General features: G+C 42.7%; 1 protein-coding gene across 1 annotated transcript in view; it reads right to left on the reverse strand.

Annotated features, from left to right (window-relative positions):
• Positions 1 to 17,026, reverse strand: part of NNT (nicotinamide nucleotide transhydrogenase) — a 74,141-nt gene extending 57,115 nt beyond the window's left edge. The window contains exons 1-2 of the mRNA XM_060761462.2: positions 16,853 to 17,026; positions 7,204 to 7,406 (exon numbers count right to left, since the gene is read on the reverse strand). Coding sequence (XP_060617445.2) covers positions 7,204 to 7,354 — 151 coding nt within the window. The 5' untranslated portion in view covers positions 7,355 to 7,406; positions 16,853 to 17,026. The remainder of the gene's footprint in view (positions 1 to 7,203; positions 7,407 to 16,852) is intronic.
• Between the last annotated feature and the right edge of the window lie 2,076 nt (positions 17,027 to 19,102).

Genomic DNA, 19,102 nt, shown 5'->3' on the forward strand with positions numbered 1-19,102 from the left:
GATTTCTCACCAGAATAGGGTAGAGGGAGCACACAACCTGTTATGTCAGATCCACTGACTGCCAGTCTACAACCAAGCTCAATTCAAAGTGCTGGCTTTAGCCTATAAAGCCCTAAACCAGTGGTTCTCAATCTGTTGGTCCCCAGATGTTTTGGCCTTCAACTCCCAGAAATCCTAACAGCTGGTAAACTGGCTGGGATTTCTGGGAGTTGTAGGCCAAAACACCTGGGGACCCATAGGTTGAGAACCACTGATCTAGAGGAAACTTGCCCAACATAACAATCTCGGGGTTAACCTGGCATGATGTAAGTTGTAGTTCACCCACAACCTTATGCATTTTGTACAATTAAAAATTGACTTCTTCAAATAACCTAGGCAACACTGGGTACTCAAGCTAGTATTCTAATAAACAGAAAAATATATTCTAGTTTAACATTGTTCAATGCACACACAAACATAAGCACATGGCTATATGCACACATTGACTTTAAAGAAAAAGACTAAATGCATATACCCATGTACCTAGGAGTAAAATTCATTGACCTCAGTGGAATTTACTTCTCAAAAAGCATGCTTTGTTCACTTTACTCAGCAACATTCATGACAACAGCCTCCCAGCTCTTGCTCTATATCAGTGTACCAACTATATCACTGTTGGTACTCCTGAATATGTTGCCAAGAGACATTTGTTTACAAATGCACCTAATACAAAGTTGAAGCAATCACTTCTCCACCACAATATTCAATTTTAGTTTGTGCATGGCTTCAAAAACTAAGGCCACTTTAGTGCTATGGAGAAAGCAACGTTGGATAGTTTAGGAACACAATTAGCAGCTAAACTGAATTGATAAAAACTTTTTCTTGTTTAGTCCTTTCTCCCTCCATTGGCTGGCAGAGCAAAGGTCTTTCCTCATCTAAATAGCAGCCCCAGAAAATTGACAAAGAGCTCTTTTAATGTCAACTGACAAAATTAGAGGTTGCAGAGGGTTTTCTAGTTTCAGCAGACAACCTCTTTAAATCTTGCACAGTTTTCCATAAATTTCAAACAGTACAGCATAGAAAACTGGGTACTAGAAGCAAATGCAAAAATAGATCAATTTTGTGCTGTTCATCTTCATGCACATTTTAATGGCCCTCCAAAAAAAGAATATGGGATATTCACATTGGTCACCAATAGTTCAACTGAAGCATGCTTACTCAGAAGTAAATCTCATTGATTACTAGACAATAAGTTCCGCTGGAAATTAGTTTGGGATTGCAGTCTGAAAGCTTTAGGAAGGATGCTAATACAAAAACTACACTATTGCTAAGGTGCAAAATAAATCAGGAAAGTATAGATACCTATTAACCAACTTACTCTACCAACAGCTTCAGAAGAAGCTGGTCACCTTTTCTCAGAGTTCTGCAGGGAGACAGGAGAGAGCCTGATGGAGGGAGGTGAAATGAAGACAAAAGAGTACAATGAGAAGCACAGAGAATGTAGAACAAGACATAAATATTGTGTTATGGGACACACAGACATACATATCACTACAATGGTATGTAAAAATATATCTAAAAAGGTCAAAAGTAGTGAGTTTTCAACCCTAAACATAGTTTCCTACACACAACCAGGGATCATTATTCTGACAACATTTTGAGCAAAATGCTATTTGGTTTCTGCCTTGACAGTTACGGACTTTGTCTACTGCAGTAATAATTGAGGGGATAATTTTGTTTGTTTGTTTGTTTGTTGTATGCTTTCAAGTTATTTCTGACTTGTGGTAATCCTATAGTAAACATGTCACAAAATGTGTTCAGATGAGATTTGGCATTGCCTTCCTATAAGGATAAAAGAAGGTGAGTTGCCAAAGATCTTTCAGTGAACTTCCATGGCTAAGCACAAATTCACATCCTGGTCTCCCTGAGTCCTACTCCAATACTCATGCTGGCTATCTAATATAACTGAATTAGAGAGCCACATTATCATTCACTGAACCGACTGGCTAAGGAAATAAAACATATGGTGCAAGATTATACTGGGATACATGTGGGAAGTATGAGAGCACAAAAATGGCACCTACATGAGTTTGTGTTACGCAATTCAATTTGGCACACTGAGCCATCACATTTTCTCCTATTACTTTTTTTTCCGTGTCAGAAATGACTAGAGAAACTCTGGATTTTTTTAATGTTTTACCATCCTTGTGGGAGGCTTCTCTCATATCCCCGCATGGGGAGCTGGAGCTGACAGAAGGAGCTCATCCACACTCTTCCCGGATTCGAACCTCTGACCTGTCAGTCTTCAGTCCTGCCAACAAAAGGGTTTAACCCACTGCACCACTGGTGGCTCTCTCCTATTGCTAAATATAAGGAAGTCCCAGAAACGGCCATAAGCCACCATTCATGCTCACTGGCAAATGTCAACCATAAGTGCAGCCTTTACTGGGGCCAACACTGCTTTTCACCTGCCTGACTGATCATTCTAGAATCCTTCCCAAGAAAGGAGATGCTGTGCAGCAGGAGGGACAATTCAGATGGAATTGGTCCTAAGATGCTTTACCTCCAGCTAAAATCCTATAAATCCGACAAACAACCGTAACAACTTTCCCCAACCCAGTACTCACTGATTATGACTATGGTACTCCAGTGCATCTGGAGATTTTCAGACTGGGGAAGGAAACCCTGGGATAACTTATTTTTTCTGGATGACTGAGTTGTAAAGAGCAAATGAGGTAGACTATATAATAGCTGAGGAGCAATCTGCCAAGTCAGGCTGTTCTGTGAATGATTCTCAAAGTACAAAGTAGTCTAGATTGGCTGACACAAGTTGAGCTTCCTTTATCCAGAAATCAAAAAAATTCAAAAGAATCTGAGAAAAAATCTTCCAAGGAATTTTTAGGTCTTCTAGTACAACTCTATAGTCAACTTCTGTGGGAAAGTGGCCATATAGGACATTTATTGTACATAGCTGCTATTTTATAGTTTATTGGGTTTTTTAGTGTCTTTAATTGATAGGGGTTTTATCGCTGTTTTATGTGTAATTTTATTGGTATTAATTTTATTGGTATTAATTTTACCTTTTTGCATGTTGTTGCATTTGTATTGTGTTACACTATTGAGTGCATTCTGTGAGCCACCTCGAGTCCTTCCGGGGAGATGATGGTGGAATACAAATAAATTATTATTATTATTATTATTATTATATAATATCTTTGGGGGGGCTAGAGATTATCCTAGACAGGTATTCTCTCTAGAAATCTCTAAGTCCTACAGCATGATTGGAGGAAGTTGACCACGGTCATATTGGAGGACTTGGAGATTCCCGGAGAGAACATTTTAAAGAAAATTCATGAAAAATCAAATATGCAAATATCAAAACTGCGGAGGACAACTATATGCTAAAATCCTAAACCAGAAACACTTCTTGTCCCAAGAATTTCAGATAATGGATACTCGATGTATCGTTGAAGGCTTTCATGGCTGGAATCACTGGGTTGTTGTGTGTTTTCCAGGCTGTATGGCTATCTTCCAGAAGCATTATCTCCTGATGTTTCACTTGCATCTATAGCAGACATCCTCTGAGGTCACAACCTCTGAGGTTGCCTGCCATAGATGCAGGTGAAATGTCAGGAGAGAATGCTTCTGGAACATGGCCATACAGCCCAGAAAACACACAACAACCCAATGGATACTCAACCTATACCCATTTTCTCTGACCTTTAGCAGCTCAGAATAGCCTTTTGTCAAAGATGAGTTGCCATAACTGTTGGACTACTCAACTATGCGATATTGCTTCCAATATTTCTCCTTCAAAATATGGAGGGAAACATGAAAGCAACAGGATTAGCTAACCTTCTAGTTTTGATTTCTTTTCCTTCACAGACATTCCACTGAGCTATTCTTAGTCATGCAATGTCACTGTTCTGCTTCCTCCTGCCTACTGCCAAACTAAATGGAAGATTGTCTGTAAACAAACTGAACAGAAGTAGAAACATGGCTTTCAATGACTTAATCAGATGAAAATCTCTTTCATTCCACACAGAGGTGAAACTGCCTTTCAAGGAAAACTGGATTACCTTTTACAGAGAAATCTTTATTTATTTATTTATTTGCATTTTTGTACTCCGCTCATATCAGCCCGAAGGTGACTCAGAGCTATTAGGTTAACTATTATTTAACCTAAAGAATTTTGCAGAGCAACTCAAGCAGATTTTGTGCCTTGTCAGAATTCCATAATCACTTCCTGCTCCCCCATAGCAACTTCATCTAAACGAATTTCATTACTAGGATTTTCCTATCCAATGGGTATATAAAAAATCTTGTGACATGAACTCGTGCAAATGTGCAACTGCATGGGAAAGTTTGTCATAAAGTTTAAAGTGTAAAGCGTCCCATTTTACCTCTACATTTAAAATAATCACAAAGGATGCACTCCTATTTCAATATTGCAAAATATGGTGATAAATTTCATTGAGTTTTCTTATGCAAAGACTACTCAGAAGTGATTTCCCCTGGCCTTCCTCTGAAATACATTCTATAACACCTAATTTCCTTGGCAGTGTCCAATCCAAGTCTTAACCAGGGCCAACTTTGCTTAGCTGCCAAGATATCTCACAATTTTTCTCTACACCATTTTTACCCAACTCCAAAAAATCTATCTATCTATTTGTCTGTCTATCTATACACATAATTCTATACTCATAATAAAAGTGAAAATGTGTGTGTGTGCAAGGCAGGGGTGTCCATTTACACAGACAGCCTCCCGTCTCCACAAATAACTATAGTTTCCACCCACTCAGGAGCCACCAATGGCACTCCAAATCTAGGAACATTTCTGCAGTGCACATTTACATACATCTTTTAACCAGCTAACGCTATATATTTAACAGTATTAAGATTATCAACAGTACTTCACTACAAAAATAATAATGGTTTCTTGACCTGTGGGCTCATAGTCTAAATGAGACAACCAAATAGAGATAGTTGGAAAAGTCCAGAGATTAACAAAGAGTAATAAGGATGAGTTTGGGTTAGGGTTAATGATTAAAAGGATGGATTACCCAACTCCTAGGTTCCATATAAAGAAGTATGTTCAGGTAGGGAAAAGTGCAACAAGCATCTAGAACAGGGGTCCTCAAACTTTTTAAACAGAGGGCCAGGTCACAGTCCCTCAAACTGGTGGAGGGCTGGATTATAACTTGAAAAAAAAAACATGAATGAATTCCTATGCACACTGCATATATCTTATTTGTAGTGCAAAAAAATTAAAAACAATACAATAATTAAAATGAAGAATAATCTTAACAAATATAAATTTATTAGTATTTCAATGGGAAGTGTGGGCCTGCTTTTGGTTGATGAGATAGGGTTGTTGTTGTTGTTGTGTGCTTTTTAGTCGTTATAGACTTAGGTTGACCCTGAGCGAGGGCCGGATAAATGACCTCGGAGGGCCACATCCGGCCCCTGGGCCTTAGTTTGAGGACCCCTGATGTAGAATATGTTCCATTAACAGCTAATACAAACTAAGTTATACCCTACAAAGTGTAGACCATGGTCTATATCAGCCATGGGCAAACTTGGGCCCTCCCTCCAGGTGTTTTGGACTTCAACTCCCACAATTCCTAACAGTCCAAAACACCTAGAGGGCCTAAGTTTGCCTATGTCTGGTCTATTTGGAGCAGAGTATTTGCCAAAAAAATATTACTGCAACTACCAAATATTTTATCAGTCTATTTGCTTAGGCTTAATCAATTTGTCACAGACTAACTTGAGCAACAGGTAAAACAACAATACAGTAAAATAAATTATTATTTCTTCTAGGAAAATTTCTAATTGAACAGCCAGTTGCACATGCATTTCCAATGTGCAATATAATATATTAAAAATATAACACTTTTTCCCATTAGCAAATCTAGGCAGGGCGCAATCCAACAGAGTACTGCTACATTACAAAGACATAGAGGGTGCATTTCAATCTACGACATGATGCTGGTCAGTGAGGGACCATCTCACCATAAGTGTAAATGAAGGCACTGTTGTAATATTTATTTCTATATTTATTTACAACATTTCTACCCCGTCCTTCTCAACTCAGGGCAGCTTACAATGGCAGCAATTCAATGCTGACAACATACAAAACCACATTACAAACAACATTATACAAAGATAAATGCATTAGATAAAATACATTTGAAAACATTATTAACAATTAATCCCAAAACTGCAAATATCCCCTCCAAAAAAGAGAACACGGCATTCATGAATGTATATGTGAAAAAGAAATATCCTTAAAACCACTCTTAGAATGAATACTCAACCAACTGCCCGCACACAGCAACACTGACTTTCATTAATATTTTAGCCAAAGTTGATAGTATATTTGGCTCAGACCCATCCTGTTTTCTTTCTTTTAAGGTGCATCTGCACTGTAGAATTAATGCAGTTTAACACCACTTTAACTCCCATAGCTGAAGGCTATAGAATCCTGGGAATTGTAGTTTTGTGAGGCATCGGCACTATTAGATAAAGAAGGGCAAAACTTTTATAAAACTGTAGCTCCCATTATTCCATCACATGGAGTCATGGCAGTTACTTCTACAGTGTTGATGTATTCCTAGTCACATTTAGGTCCAATTCTGCATAGGCTTAAACTATGGTAATCCTGTTTCGCCAGCTGTTATATGCAGATAATGACAGAATAAAGAGGAAAATATTTTCTACATTTGGAAACACTTCATGCAAATGGGAAATCTTGATGGCATGGAGAGTCCACATTATTGGAAGCTTTTCTTTTTAGGGCCTTGTTCTTCATTGGGGAGGAATGACAACACAAAGGGTGCATTTACACTGTGAATTAATACAGCTTGACACCACTTTAACTACCAAGGCTAAATGCTATGGAATCATAAGAGCTGCAGTTCTACAAAGTCATCAGCCTTCTCTGCTAAATAGTATTGGTTCCTTACCAAATGACAACTCCAATAATTAGGTAGCACTGAGCCACGATAGTTAAAGAGGTATCAAACTGCTTTACTTCTACAGTGTAGATGCATCCTGAGAATATATGTGAGTGATTTACTCACTCACATATATTAGATGCCCAAATAGGGCTTAAAAGCTATTGTAGTATGCTGGGAAAATGGAACAGGAAGTCAGAGGCTTCTGTGCGTCAATAACAAACTCATGCGCTTGAAATCAATCTCTTCCATTGAAGTCACATACCTGACTTGACAGGTGCTTGGCACCAGAGTACTTGGTGGGTGCGTAGTGTCCGTAGGCATGGCGTCTTCACAGTCTTGACCTTGTGGCACATCACATTGTTGAAAAGAGGACTGGAGCAACTAGTTACAACGGTACGCAGGAGGCCTGCCATGTTGCCCAAGATGCAACAAGAACGATTTCACCTTTACAGCCACACACCTGTCCTGTTGGATATATATTGAAATGTTGATTTTTAGCAAATAATGGTACCAAAGACTAAGAAGCCATGATGTGCCTGATAACTTAAGGTCACAATCCACATCCCTATATCTGTGAGAAATGAAAGAGACCCACAATTCTTTCTTTGTAAATACAATACATTTACAGACCTTCTGCATCTTAAGAATCTATACAAAAAATATGTTTAACGAAAATACAATTCAGGTCATGATACTGTGCCATAGTTTTGTTGCAATACAAGTTGAGCATCCCTTATCTGAAGCACTGCCTGAATATCAAGCAAAAAGTGGGTGCAGGAAACAATATCGTACGAAAGCTGACTGGCACAACCTAGGGATCACAACTAGACACAGTGAAGACATCTGCCCTTGCGCTATGCTACTCTGCTGCTGAGTACGCATGCCCAGTGTGGAACACATCTCACCACGCTAAAACAGTAGATGTGGCTCTTAATGAGACATGCCGCATTATCATGGGGTGTCTGCGCCCTACACCACTGGAGAAACTACACTGCTTAGCACCACCTAACATCCGCTGGGAAGTAGCAGCCAATAGTGAAAGGACAAAGGCAGAGACATCTCCAACTCATCCCCTGTTTGGGTATCAGCCAGCACATCAACGACTTAAATCTAGAAATAGTTTTCTAAGATCTACAGAGACACTCGCTGGAACACCTCAGCAAGCAAGAGTTTGGTAGGCTCAAACCCAGAACTCAACCAATGACTAATACCAAATGAGAGACTCCCCCCTGGGCAGACAGAAGACTGGGCGACTTGGAAGGCGCTGAACAGATTGCGCTCTGGCACCACGAGATGCAGAGCCAACCTTAAGAAATGGCGCTACAAAGTGGAATCCATGACATGAGAGTGCGGAAAAGAGCAAACCACTGACCACCTGCTGCAATGCAACCTGAGCCCTACCACATGCACGATGGAGAACCTCCTTGCGGCAACACCAGAGGCACTCCAAGTGGCCAGACACTGGTCAAAGGACATTTAATCAACTACCAAGCTTACAAATTTTGTGGTTTTTGTCTGTTTGTTTGTTTTGTTCTGTTAGAAATGTAATACAATTGTCTGGTTGCCCCTGAAACGATAAATAAATCCCTTATCTGGAATTCCAAACTCCAATACTGTCCACATTGAGATAGTGATACTGTATTTCTTCTATTCTAAGATGCCATTGATGGTAAGACACACACAGATCTCAGTACTATCAACAGGAAAAAAGCTTGATTTATATTTATAACATCCATGATTCTAAGACATATCCCATTTTTAAAGATGTTGATATGGAAGGGGGCGCCTTAGAATGAATAAAATACAGCACTTTTGTTTTCAATATACACAAACCTTGCACAAACATATTAAAAATATTGTATACAATTATTTTCAGAATAAGTATAAACAATAATGTGCACATTAAACATAAATGATTTTCATGTGTACGCAAATATATATAAGTATATGGTGGCACAGTGGGTTAAACCACTGAGCTGCTGAATTTGCTGACCTGAAGGTTGGCAGTTCGAATCCGAGGGAGTGGGGTGAGCTCCCGCTGTTAGCCCCATCTCCCGCCAACCTAACAGTTTGAAAACATTCAAATGTGAGAAGATCAATAGGTACCGCTTTAGCAGGAAGCTAACAGTGCTCCATCCAGTCATACTGGCCACATGACTTTGGGGGTGTCTATGAACAACAGCTCTTCAGCTTAGAAATTGAGATGGGCACCACCACAACCACCCCCGCCCCCCAGAGTCGGATACAACTAGACTTGTCAAGGGGAGACTGTAATCTTTTTACTATGCAAATACAAATATTCCAAAATAAAAAGTATTCCTGGTCCCAGGCATGTCAGACAGAGGATGCTCAATGTGTATTTAAATTTTAAACTATTTACTTTTCTATCCTAGACGTGGTGGAAGTACTTCCACAGCATTTTAGCAGAAAGTCTAACAAAATGAACAGAGTGGACAAGGGTCTGATTCTGTGTAAGGCTTCTCATATTCATAAAGTCTATATGATACAGAATAGATTTATCTTTAACATTTTCAAAAATGCCATTATCTTCTTCCAGTGACTTACAACAGATTTGTGATACAATCTAACAGCAATGAATTTCAATGAGGGCTTTTTTTGTGTCAGGAGCTACTTGAGAAACTACAAATCGCTTCTGGTGTGAGAGAATTGGCCTTCTGCAAGAATGTTGCCCAAGGAACGCCTAGATGTTTTACCATCCTGTGGGAGGCTTCTCTTGTGTACCTGCATGAGAAGCTGAAGCTGACAAACGGAAGTTCACCCCGCTCCCCAGATTCAGACCGTGACCTTTTCGTCAGCAGTCCTGCCAGCACAGGGGTTCAACCCATTGCGCCACCAAGGTCTCCAATTAGGGTTTTAATCAGTATTTTCAATGGGATTTAGATGTCATTATTAGCAGACTCAGTAAATCCAGCTGTCTGCCTTTATGATGTTTACCCTCTGAAAATAAATAAGTTCAAGCTAACTATATTGCAGTCTTCATCCTTGAAAACAAAGACAGTTGATAAGAGGAATTTTTAAGAAAGTGTATTGATAACATATGACACAGATTTCTGAAGAAATACCACATGCTACACAATAGCATCTATTGGAATCTATTGGATACCAAGCCAAGAAACATCAAGACTGGTTTGACGAAAATGACATCGAGATCCAACAGCTAATCGACAAGAAAAGGAAAGCCTTCCAAACATGGCAGAGAGACATCAACTGTGCTGCTAAGAAAAAGATCTACGCCAGTGCAAAAGCTGAGGTCCAAAGAAGGACAAGAGAACTCAAGAACATCTGGTGGACAAAGAAGGCTGAAGAAATCCAACACCTGGCAGATACCCATAATGCTCAAGGATTTTTCAAAGCCACAAAGGTCATCTATGGGCCAAGAAACCATGGCATACAGCCTCTACGCTCATCAGACGGAACCAAACTCCTGAAGGACCAAAAGTCAATTGCACTACGTTGGAAAGAACACTACCAAAGCCTCCTAAACCGCAGCTCCAGTGTGGCCGAAGAGGTCCTCTCACAAATCCCGCAACAACAAACCAGGGATGAGCTTGCAGCACTGCCTAGTTTGGAAGAAGTCAGCAATGCCATCAGCCAACAAAAGAACAACAAAGCCAGCGGACCGGATGGGATCCCTGCTGAAATCTTTAAAGAGGGAGGACCTGCGCTGACACACCAACTCCACCAGCTCATAGAAAAAGTGTGGGTGACCGAGAAAATCCCAGCAGACTTCAAGGATGCCACCATCATCACCCTCTTCAAAAAAGGGGAAAGAACAGACTGCGGAAACTATCGAGGTATCTCCCTTCTAACCTCTGCTGGGAAAATCCTCGCAAGAATCCTTGCAAACCGCCTTCTGCCCCTCTCAGAAGACACCCTCCCAGAATCCCAGAACGGCTTCCGCCCCTCCAGAGGAACTGTGGACATGATCTTCACTGCACGACAGCTCCAAGAAAAATGCAGAGAACAAAACCAACCTCTGTACATGGCATTCATCGACCTTGCAAAGGCATTCGACACAGTGAATCGCAGCGCTCTCTGGACCATCCTCCAAAAAATCGGGTGCCCAAGCAAATTTGTGAACATCCTGCGGCTCCTCCATGATGACATGATGGCAACAGTCTTGGACAGCAATGGCTCCCAAAGTGACCCATTTAAGGTGGAATCGGGTGTCAAACAGGGATGTGTTATTGCCCCAACTTTATTCTCCATCTTCATCGCCATGATACTTCACCTTGTTGATGGGAAGCTTCCCACCGGAGTGGAAATCATCTATCGGACAGACGGCAAGCTATTTAACCTCAGCAGACTGAAAGCCAAAACCAAGGTCACAACAACATCTGTTATAGAACTCCAGTATGCTGATGACAATGTCGTCTGTGCGCATTCAGAAGAAGATCTACAAGCCACTCTCAACACCTTTGCAGAAGCATACACAAAGCTTGGCCTGTCACTGAACATCGAGAAAACCAAAGTGCTGTTCCAGCAGTCACCAGCCATCCCCTCTCCAATGCCAGAGATACAGCTTAATGGTGTAACATTAGAAAATGTCGACCATTTCCGCTACCTTGGCAGCCACCTCTCCACCAAAGTCAACATCGACGCCGAAATACAACACCGCCTGAGCTCTGCAAGTGCAGCATTTTCCCGAATGAAGCAGAGAGTGTTTGAGGACCGGGACATCCGTAGGGATACTAAGGTGCTTGTCTATAAAGCTATTGTCCTCCCAACCCTGCTATATGCCTGTGAGACGTGGACTGTCTACAGACGTCACATGCAGCTCCTGGAACGATTCCATCAGCGCTGCCTCCGGAAAATCCTGCAAATCTCCTGGGAAGACAAGCGGACAAACGTCAGCGTGCTGGAGGAAGCAAAGACCACCAGCATTGAAGCGATGGTCCTCCAACATCAACTCCGCTGGACAGGCCACGTTGTCCGGATGCCTGACCACCGTCTCCCAAAGCAGTTGCTCTACTCCGAACTCAAGAACGGAAAACGGAATGTTGGTGGGCAGGAAAAGAGATTTAAAGATGGGCTCAAAGCCAACCTTAAAAACTCTGGCATAGACACTGAGAACTGGGAGGCCCTGGCCCTTGAGCGCTCCAGCTGGAGGTCAGCTGTGACCAGCAGTGCTGCAGAATTCGAGGAGGCACGAGTGGAGGGTGAAAGAGAGAAACGTGCCAGGAGGAAGGCGCGTCAAGCCAACCCCGACCGGGACCGCCTTCCACCTGGAAACCAATGCCCTCACTGCGGAAGAAGATGCAGAGCAAGAATAGGGCTCCACAGCCACATGCGGACCCACAAGGAAACCCATGATGGAAGACCATCTTACTCGTCCAACGAGGGATCGCCTAAGTAAGTAAGTAAGTACACAATAGCACATACAAGTAATTGAAAATGCTGGTACTAACTAATAATGCAGAGTCTATAAATTAAGGTAATTTCTATTGACAACCTAACTAAATTTACTGCAACGACAGCAACATCTGAAATATTCAAAATAGCAGCTGAGTGTGCAGTATGAAGCATGCATATACATCCTCGCTCCAACATAAACTATCCAAATCAAAGATCCACTATTTTAAGAACTGAATTCCACACTTTGCAACACAGGAAGCACACAGAATAGGCTAATTTGTCACCTGCAATTAATTAATAATCAGCAATTGTAAATATTCACCTGACCTCAAAGAAAAACTAACACAGAATAATCCTGAGTTTACATTTACAACATTAGTTGAACGATCACTAGGCAATATTTTTCCTACTAGTTTCTTTTTTTCCTATTATCTAATAGAAAGCTGTAATGCTTCAAGGTTATCCTTCCCTCAACTTGATGTATGAATAACAGAAGTTTCCAGCAGGCAGTTTCTAAGGAAACTGCCATAAATAGAAAACTGAGATTGACTTATGCCACGTACTCAAAGGATATCCAAAAATATGCAAAAATATACTTCACCCAAACAAAAAGAGAACTGGTATCATTTGCAGAACCTCTCTAATTCACAAAGGCAAACAGATGGCAAATAAAAGCATTCGCATGAATGAATAACTGACGTTAGTGTTCTCAGTATCCAGGCATGACCACGTCTGCAGGAAACACAAGAAGCAAGAATTCCCATTCATTAGCAAGCTCCAATTGGTTGCTTTGCAGAAGGCAGAGTTATGCATAATTTTGCACCCATCGCACATGATTGGACGCAACAGCTTATCAATCACCGACTGGAGTCAAGTTCATTCATTAAGGGAGGGACTTGGGAAAACTGACTCAATGACATGAATTTTAATTTATGCAACCTCTCGCTACTATCCAATCACTTATCAAGGCACAAAATTTCAACTAACTGTCCTTCTTAACCACCCGCACGTGAAACTAGACAGCAGAACTCTTGTGCTTCACATATACTCTGCACGCTGATTATATTTGTTGTCTCCTTGTCTAACATCATAACAGTTTTCATTCTTTTTCATGGATACAAATATACTCAAAACATGTCAGTTTTTCTTTGTTTCCTACTTCCACATGTTAGCAAAATCTCTCATCTTAACACTTGCTGAACCAAAGATACTAGTGCCAAATAAGGTGTTATCTTCAAAACTACAAACAATTTAAAATGTATATTTTTAAAGGGTAACAATAAAAAATAGTTGAGCACATTATTAAAAGCTTTTTACTTTAAAAGAGACATACCTGTCTGGTATGTCTAAATAAATAGTCTTGTACATTTGTATAGAATCGCTATCCATTTCTATTTGTTTCTTTTGTAAGAACGCCATTTTCGTTTTTGAGCACTTCCCAAAAACGGACGCCTTTCCGAATTGGTATTTTGGTTCAACGACTGAAAATACAATAGTTTTCGGCCCAATGACAGCAATGGGCGGGCTTCCCCAGGCTCTCCTTCCCCTCAGTATTAGGACTAGAGGGGTGAAAATCGCCACACATGAAGGGGCCATCTACCACTTTTAGGTCACCAAGTTTTATAATGTTTGGGTCATCCTCCAATTTTTAGATATTTTTTCTTTCTATAAAATCTCCCTAAATACATTCCCTCCCCACCCTGCTGGCGAGGTGCCCGAAAAGCAGGCAAAGAAACGGTACCAACTCTTACTTTCTTTCGTTTCAAGCTTATTTTCGTTTAGAGGGAGGCATTCCTGTTTCGTGCTCCCGTCCAAAATGAAATGAACGAAAGAACGGCTGAAACGGGAGGAACAGGTACTGCTCACACCTCTACTAAGTAAAGATTCAACTAGTTCACCGTCATCTAATCAATACTGATTATAGCAGGTACGGCTTTGGTCCTCCTGTTGTTTTGGACTTCAACTCGCACAATTCCTAACAGTCTACGGCTGTGGAACCAAACCAGTTTCCTTGAAGTTGTCCAAAAATGGAAATATGGATATCATCAACAGGCTGGTGTAACTGAAGCACCAAACTCCCGATAGTCTAAGTAGTTTCATGTATACGCTAAATTACATAGGGAAGCATAGAAGTAATGGGGGCTTCATAGGCCATCCTTTAGCACCAGGAGAAATAGAGACTTAGATCCCTTCTGCCATATATCCCAGGATTTTCTGCTTTGAACTGGATTATACAAGTCTACGCTGCTGTATAATCTAGGACAGTGGTTCTCAATCTGTGGGTTCCCAGGTGTTTTGGCCTACAACACCCAGAAATCCCTGCCAGTTTACCAGCTGTTAGGATTTCTGGGAGTTGAAGGCTAAAACATCTGGGGACCCACAGGTTGAGAACCAATGGTCCTCCGCCATCAACTCTGCTGGATCGGCCACGTTGTCTGGATACCCGACCACCTTCTCCCAAAGCAGTTGCTCAAGAACGGAAAATGGCATGTTGGAGGAGAGGAAAAGAGATTTAAAGATGGGCTCAAAGCCAACCTTAAAAACTCTGGCATAGACACTGAAACTGGGTATCCCTGGCTTTTGAGCACTCCAGCTGGAGGTCAGCTGTGACCAGCAGTGCTGCAGAATTTGAAGAGGCACGAATGGAGGGTGAAAGAGAAAAACGTGCCAAGATGAAGGCACGTCAAGCCAACCCCGACCAAGACCGCCTTCCACCTGGAAACCAATGCCCTCACTGTGGGAGAAGATGCAGATCAAGAATAGGGCTCCACAGTCACCTACGGACCCACCAGAATACTGATCCTGGAAGACTATCCTACTTGGCCAACGAGGGATCTCCTAAGTAAAGTAAGTAAGTACTGATAGCCACCGGGAATAGCCAGACATATAGTTTTCCTTTTACCCCAGCGTGCCATCACACTGATCATGTTATGCCTCTTGGAAGACGCGGAAGTAAAACCATGGATAAGAGGGCCGTGTACAATTCTGTTTGATTGGAGATGTCCATGGGAAACTACTCCTGGGGTTTATAAAGAAGATGTCTTAAATCGTCCTTTAAATCAGGCCCTAGGGAAAAGTTTGACTTCATGTCGATGGTGATGATAATTTTCAAAGCCATGCATATTGCCCTCAGGCCATTAACTTCACAAGGGTGCAGCTCGGGAGAACAGACGCACAGTTTTTGACGTTTTGTGGGATCTTAATAACCAACCTGAATGCTGAAATATTTCTCTCTCACGCTCGTTGCCAGGATCTCCCTTATCCAACTTGCCGTGTAGATGCACCCTAGTATGGACGTACCCTAGAATTATGTGGAGTGGGTTAAACCCCTGTGCTGGCAAGACTGAAGATCAACAGGTCACAGGTTTGAATACGGGGAGAGACGGATGAGCTCCCTCTGTCAGCTCCAGCTCCTCATGCGGCGACATGAGAGAAGCCTCCCACAAGGATGATAAAAACATCAAATCATCCAGGCGTCCCCTGGGCAACGTCCTTGCAGACGGCCAATTCTCTCACACCAGAAGCAACTTGCAGTTTCTCAAGTCGCTCCTGACACGACCAAAAAAAAAAAAAAAGCAAATATCTCTGCCTCATACTCAAACCCACCCTTTCTGACATGCCAGAAGGGCCTCTTTAAATCCCGAAGGGCTCAAGCAAGGTCACCTCCTCCTTTACTGTTCTTTTGACCTCCACGCAGCAAATGTTGACTTTACCAACTGCTGCCTGTCTATTCCAACAGAAAGAAGTGAGAGAGGAAAAATAGTTCCCACTGGCATACAATAGGAGGATGATTTATTATTTATTATTATTTTCTCTCTGATCCCAATTATTTTTGCCACACAAAAGGAAAAACTCAACTGGTTCATGTGCAGAAGGCCATCAGGATGTCATCTTTACCCCTCCCAAAAAAAAACTTCCTTTTTTTCTCCAAGGGAAAGCAAAACAACATTTCCCACTCTTTTTGTAGAAAAGAGGTCAAACCACTATTGAGTTCTAGAGCCTCGGCTCATTGACACGCGTCGAGGGGCGCGTTCACACGTTCAGATTCGAATAGAGGGCAGAAGGCCTGCCTTTTCTTCCAACCCAACTTCGGATAATGTCCCCAAAATGCAACGGATCTGTTTCCATTTGGAGTCAACATTGCAGGGGCTTGGAAAATGGGGATGGGAGTGAATCCGGTTCCAGTTCAAAGGGAAGAGGAGGAGAAGGGGAAGCGGGGGCTTTGTTTTTCCAGGCCGTGGATTCCCCAATCTATCCTCCTTTTTCCCTTCCCACTGGGATGAATGCAGAGCCCCAAAACCCGCATGGTTGGAAGGATTGCAGAACCTCAAAGGCGCTGAATGAGAAACCTTGATGGGTGCAAAAGCACGTATGAATGCAAAGCCAGAACACGCATGATGGATGCAATCAGAGGAAGCAACTTTTGCAAAATGAAGGAAAGGGATATATATATATATCTTGCAATATAAAAGGGAGGGAGGGAGGGAGGGAGGGAGGAAAGCTTAGGGAAGAGAATAGCAGCAGGAGCGCCCTACCTCTGGCCGTTGCAATGCTGCTGCAGCTTGACCTTGTTCCCGGCTCGCCGAAGCCGGCGCGAGACGGAAGGGAAGGGAGGGAAAAAAACGGGGGCGAAAAGAGCCAGCGCGAGGGCCCGGCCAAAAGGGGCGGGGCTTGAGCCCTCTGGCAACCCAGACCAGGAGGAGGCGGGGGAGGAGGAAGAGGAGGGAGGGGGCAAATCTCGAGCCGCCCACGTGACGGCTGCTTCGGCGGCTCCACAGCGCCGCAGTCCCTGGAGTGCGCATGCGCCACAGCTTGGGAGCTTGCTGGGTCAGTTTAGGTTTAGCAGGCCTGGGCAAACTTGGTTCCTCCACGTGTTTTGGACTTCAACTCCCACAATTCCTAACAGCCTACCGGCTGTTAGGAATTGTGGGAGTTGAAGTCCAAAGCACGTGGAGGACCCAAGTTTGCCCAGGCCTAATATTCACAGGTTCAGAAGCTTAAACAACCAGAATTTTATTTATTTTATTTTATTTACTACATTTATATGCCATATGCCAGCAAATATGGAAAACACAAGAATGGCCATCAGACTGGAAAAAATCAACTTATATCCCCATACCAAAAAGGGGAAATGCGAAAGACTGTTCCAACTTCCGTACAGTGGCCCTTATTTCTCATGCCAGTAAGGTAATGCTCAAGATCCTGCAAGGAAGACTCCAGCAATACATGGAGCGAGAGTTGCCAGATGTTCAAGCTGGGTTTAGAAAAGGCAGAGGAACCAGAGACCAGACTGCCAATATCCGCTGGATAATGGAGAAAGGCAGGGAGTTTCAGAAAAACATCTATTTCTGCTTCATTGACTATTCTAAAGCCTTTGACTGTGTGGATCATAATAAATGGTGGCAAGTTCTTGGTGGGATGTGCGTACCAAGCCACCTTGTCTCTCTCCTGAGGAATCTCTACAAGGACCAAGTAGCAACAGTCAGAACTGACCACGGAACAACAGACTGGTTCAAGATTGGGAAAGGCGTACGGCAAGGCTTCATACTCTCACCCAACCTTTTAAGCTTGTATGCAGAACACATCATACGATGTGCGGGGCTTGATGAATGTAAAGCTGGGGTGAAAATTGCTGGAAGAACCATTAACAACCTCAGATATGCAGATGACACCACTCTGATGGCCGAAAGCAAGGAGGAGCTGAGGAGCCTTCTAATCAAGGTGAAAGAAGAAAGTGCAAAAGCCGGGTTGCAGCTAAACATCAAAAAAACCAAGATTATGGCAACAAGAATGATTGACAACTGGAAAATAGAGGGAGAAAATGTGGAGGTCGTGACAGACTTTGTATTTCTAGGCGCAAAGATTACTGCAGATGCAGACAGTGGCCAGGAAATCAGCAGACGCTTACTTCTTGGGAGGAGAGCAATGTCCAGTCTCGATAAAATAGTAAAGAGTAGAGACATCAGACTGGCAACAAAGATCCGCCTAGTCAAAGCCATGGTATTCCCTGTAGTAACCTACGGATGTGAGAGCTGGACCTTAGGGAAGGCTGAGCGAAGGAAGATCGATGCTTTTGAGCTGTGGTGTTGGAGGAAAGTTCTGAGAGTGCCTTGGACTGCGAGGAGATCCAACCAGTCCATCCTCCAGGAAATAAAGCCCGGCTGCTCACTGGAGGGCAGGATACTAGAGACAAAGTTGAAGTACTTTGGCCACATCATGAGGAGACAGGAAAGCCTAGAGAAAACAATTATGCTGGGGAAAGTGGAAGGCAAAAGGAAGAGGGGCCGACCAAGGGCAAGATGGATGGCGACTGGACTGACCTTGAAGGAGCTGGGGGTGGTGACGGCCGACAGGGAGCTCTGGCGTGGGCTGGTCCATGAGGTCACAAAGAGTCAGAGATGACTGAACGAATGAACAACAACATTTATATACCGCCCCTCTCAGCCCACAGGCGTCTCGGAGCGGTTTACAGTCAATGTCAAAGACTTAAAATACAATTTAAATATAAAACCAAGTAAAACAATCAATATCAATTTTGGTCGTGTCAGGAGCGACTTGAGAAACTGCAAGTCGCTTCTGGTGTGAGAGAATTGGCCGTCTGCAAGGACGTTGCCCAGGGGACGCCCAGATGTTTTGATGTTTTTACCATCCTTGTGGGAGGCTTCTCTCATGTCCCCGCATGAGGAGCTGGAGCTGACAGAGGGAGCTCATCCGCGCTCTCCCCGCATTCGAACCTGCGACCTGTCAGTCTTCAGTCCTGCCGGCACAGGGGTTTGTGGGAGTTG

Source organism: Anolis sagrei, chromosome 2, assembly GCF_037176765.1.
Source record: "Anolis sagrei isolate rAnoSag1 chromosome 2, rAnoSag1.mat, whole genome shotgun sequence".
In the NCBI taxonomy this organism is placed as follows: domain Eukaryota; kingdom Metazoa; phylum Chordata; class Lepidosauria; order Squamata; family Dactyloidae; genus Anolis; species Anolis sagrei.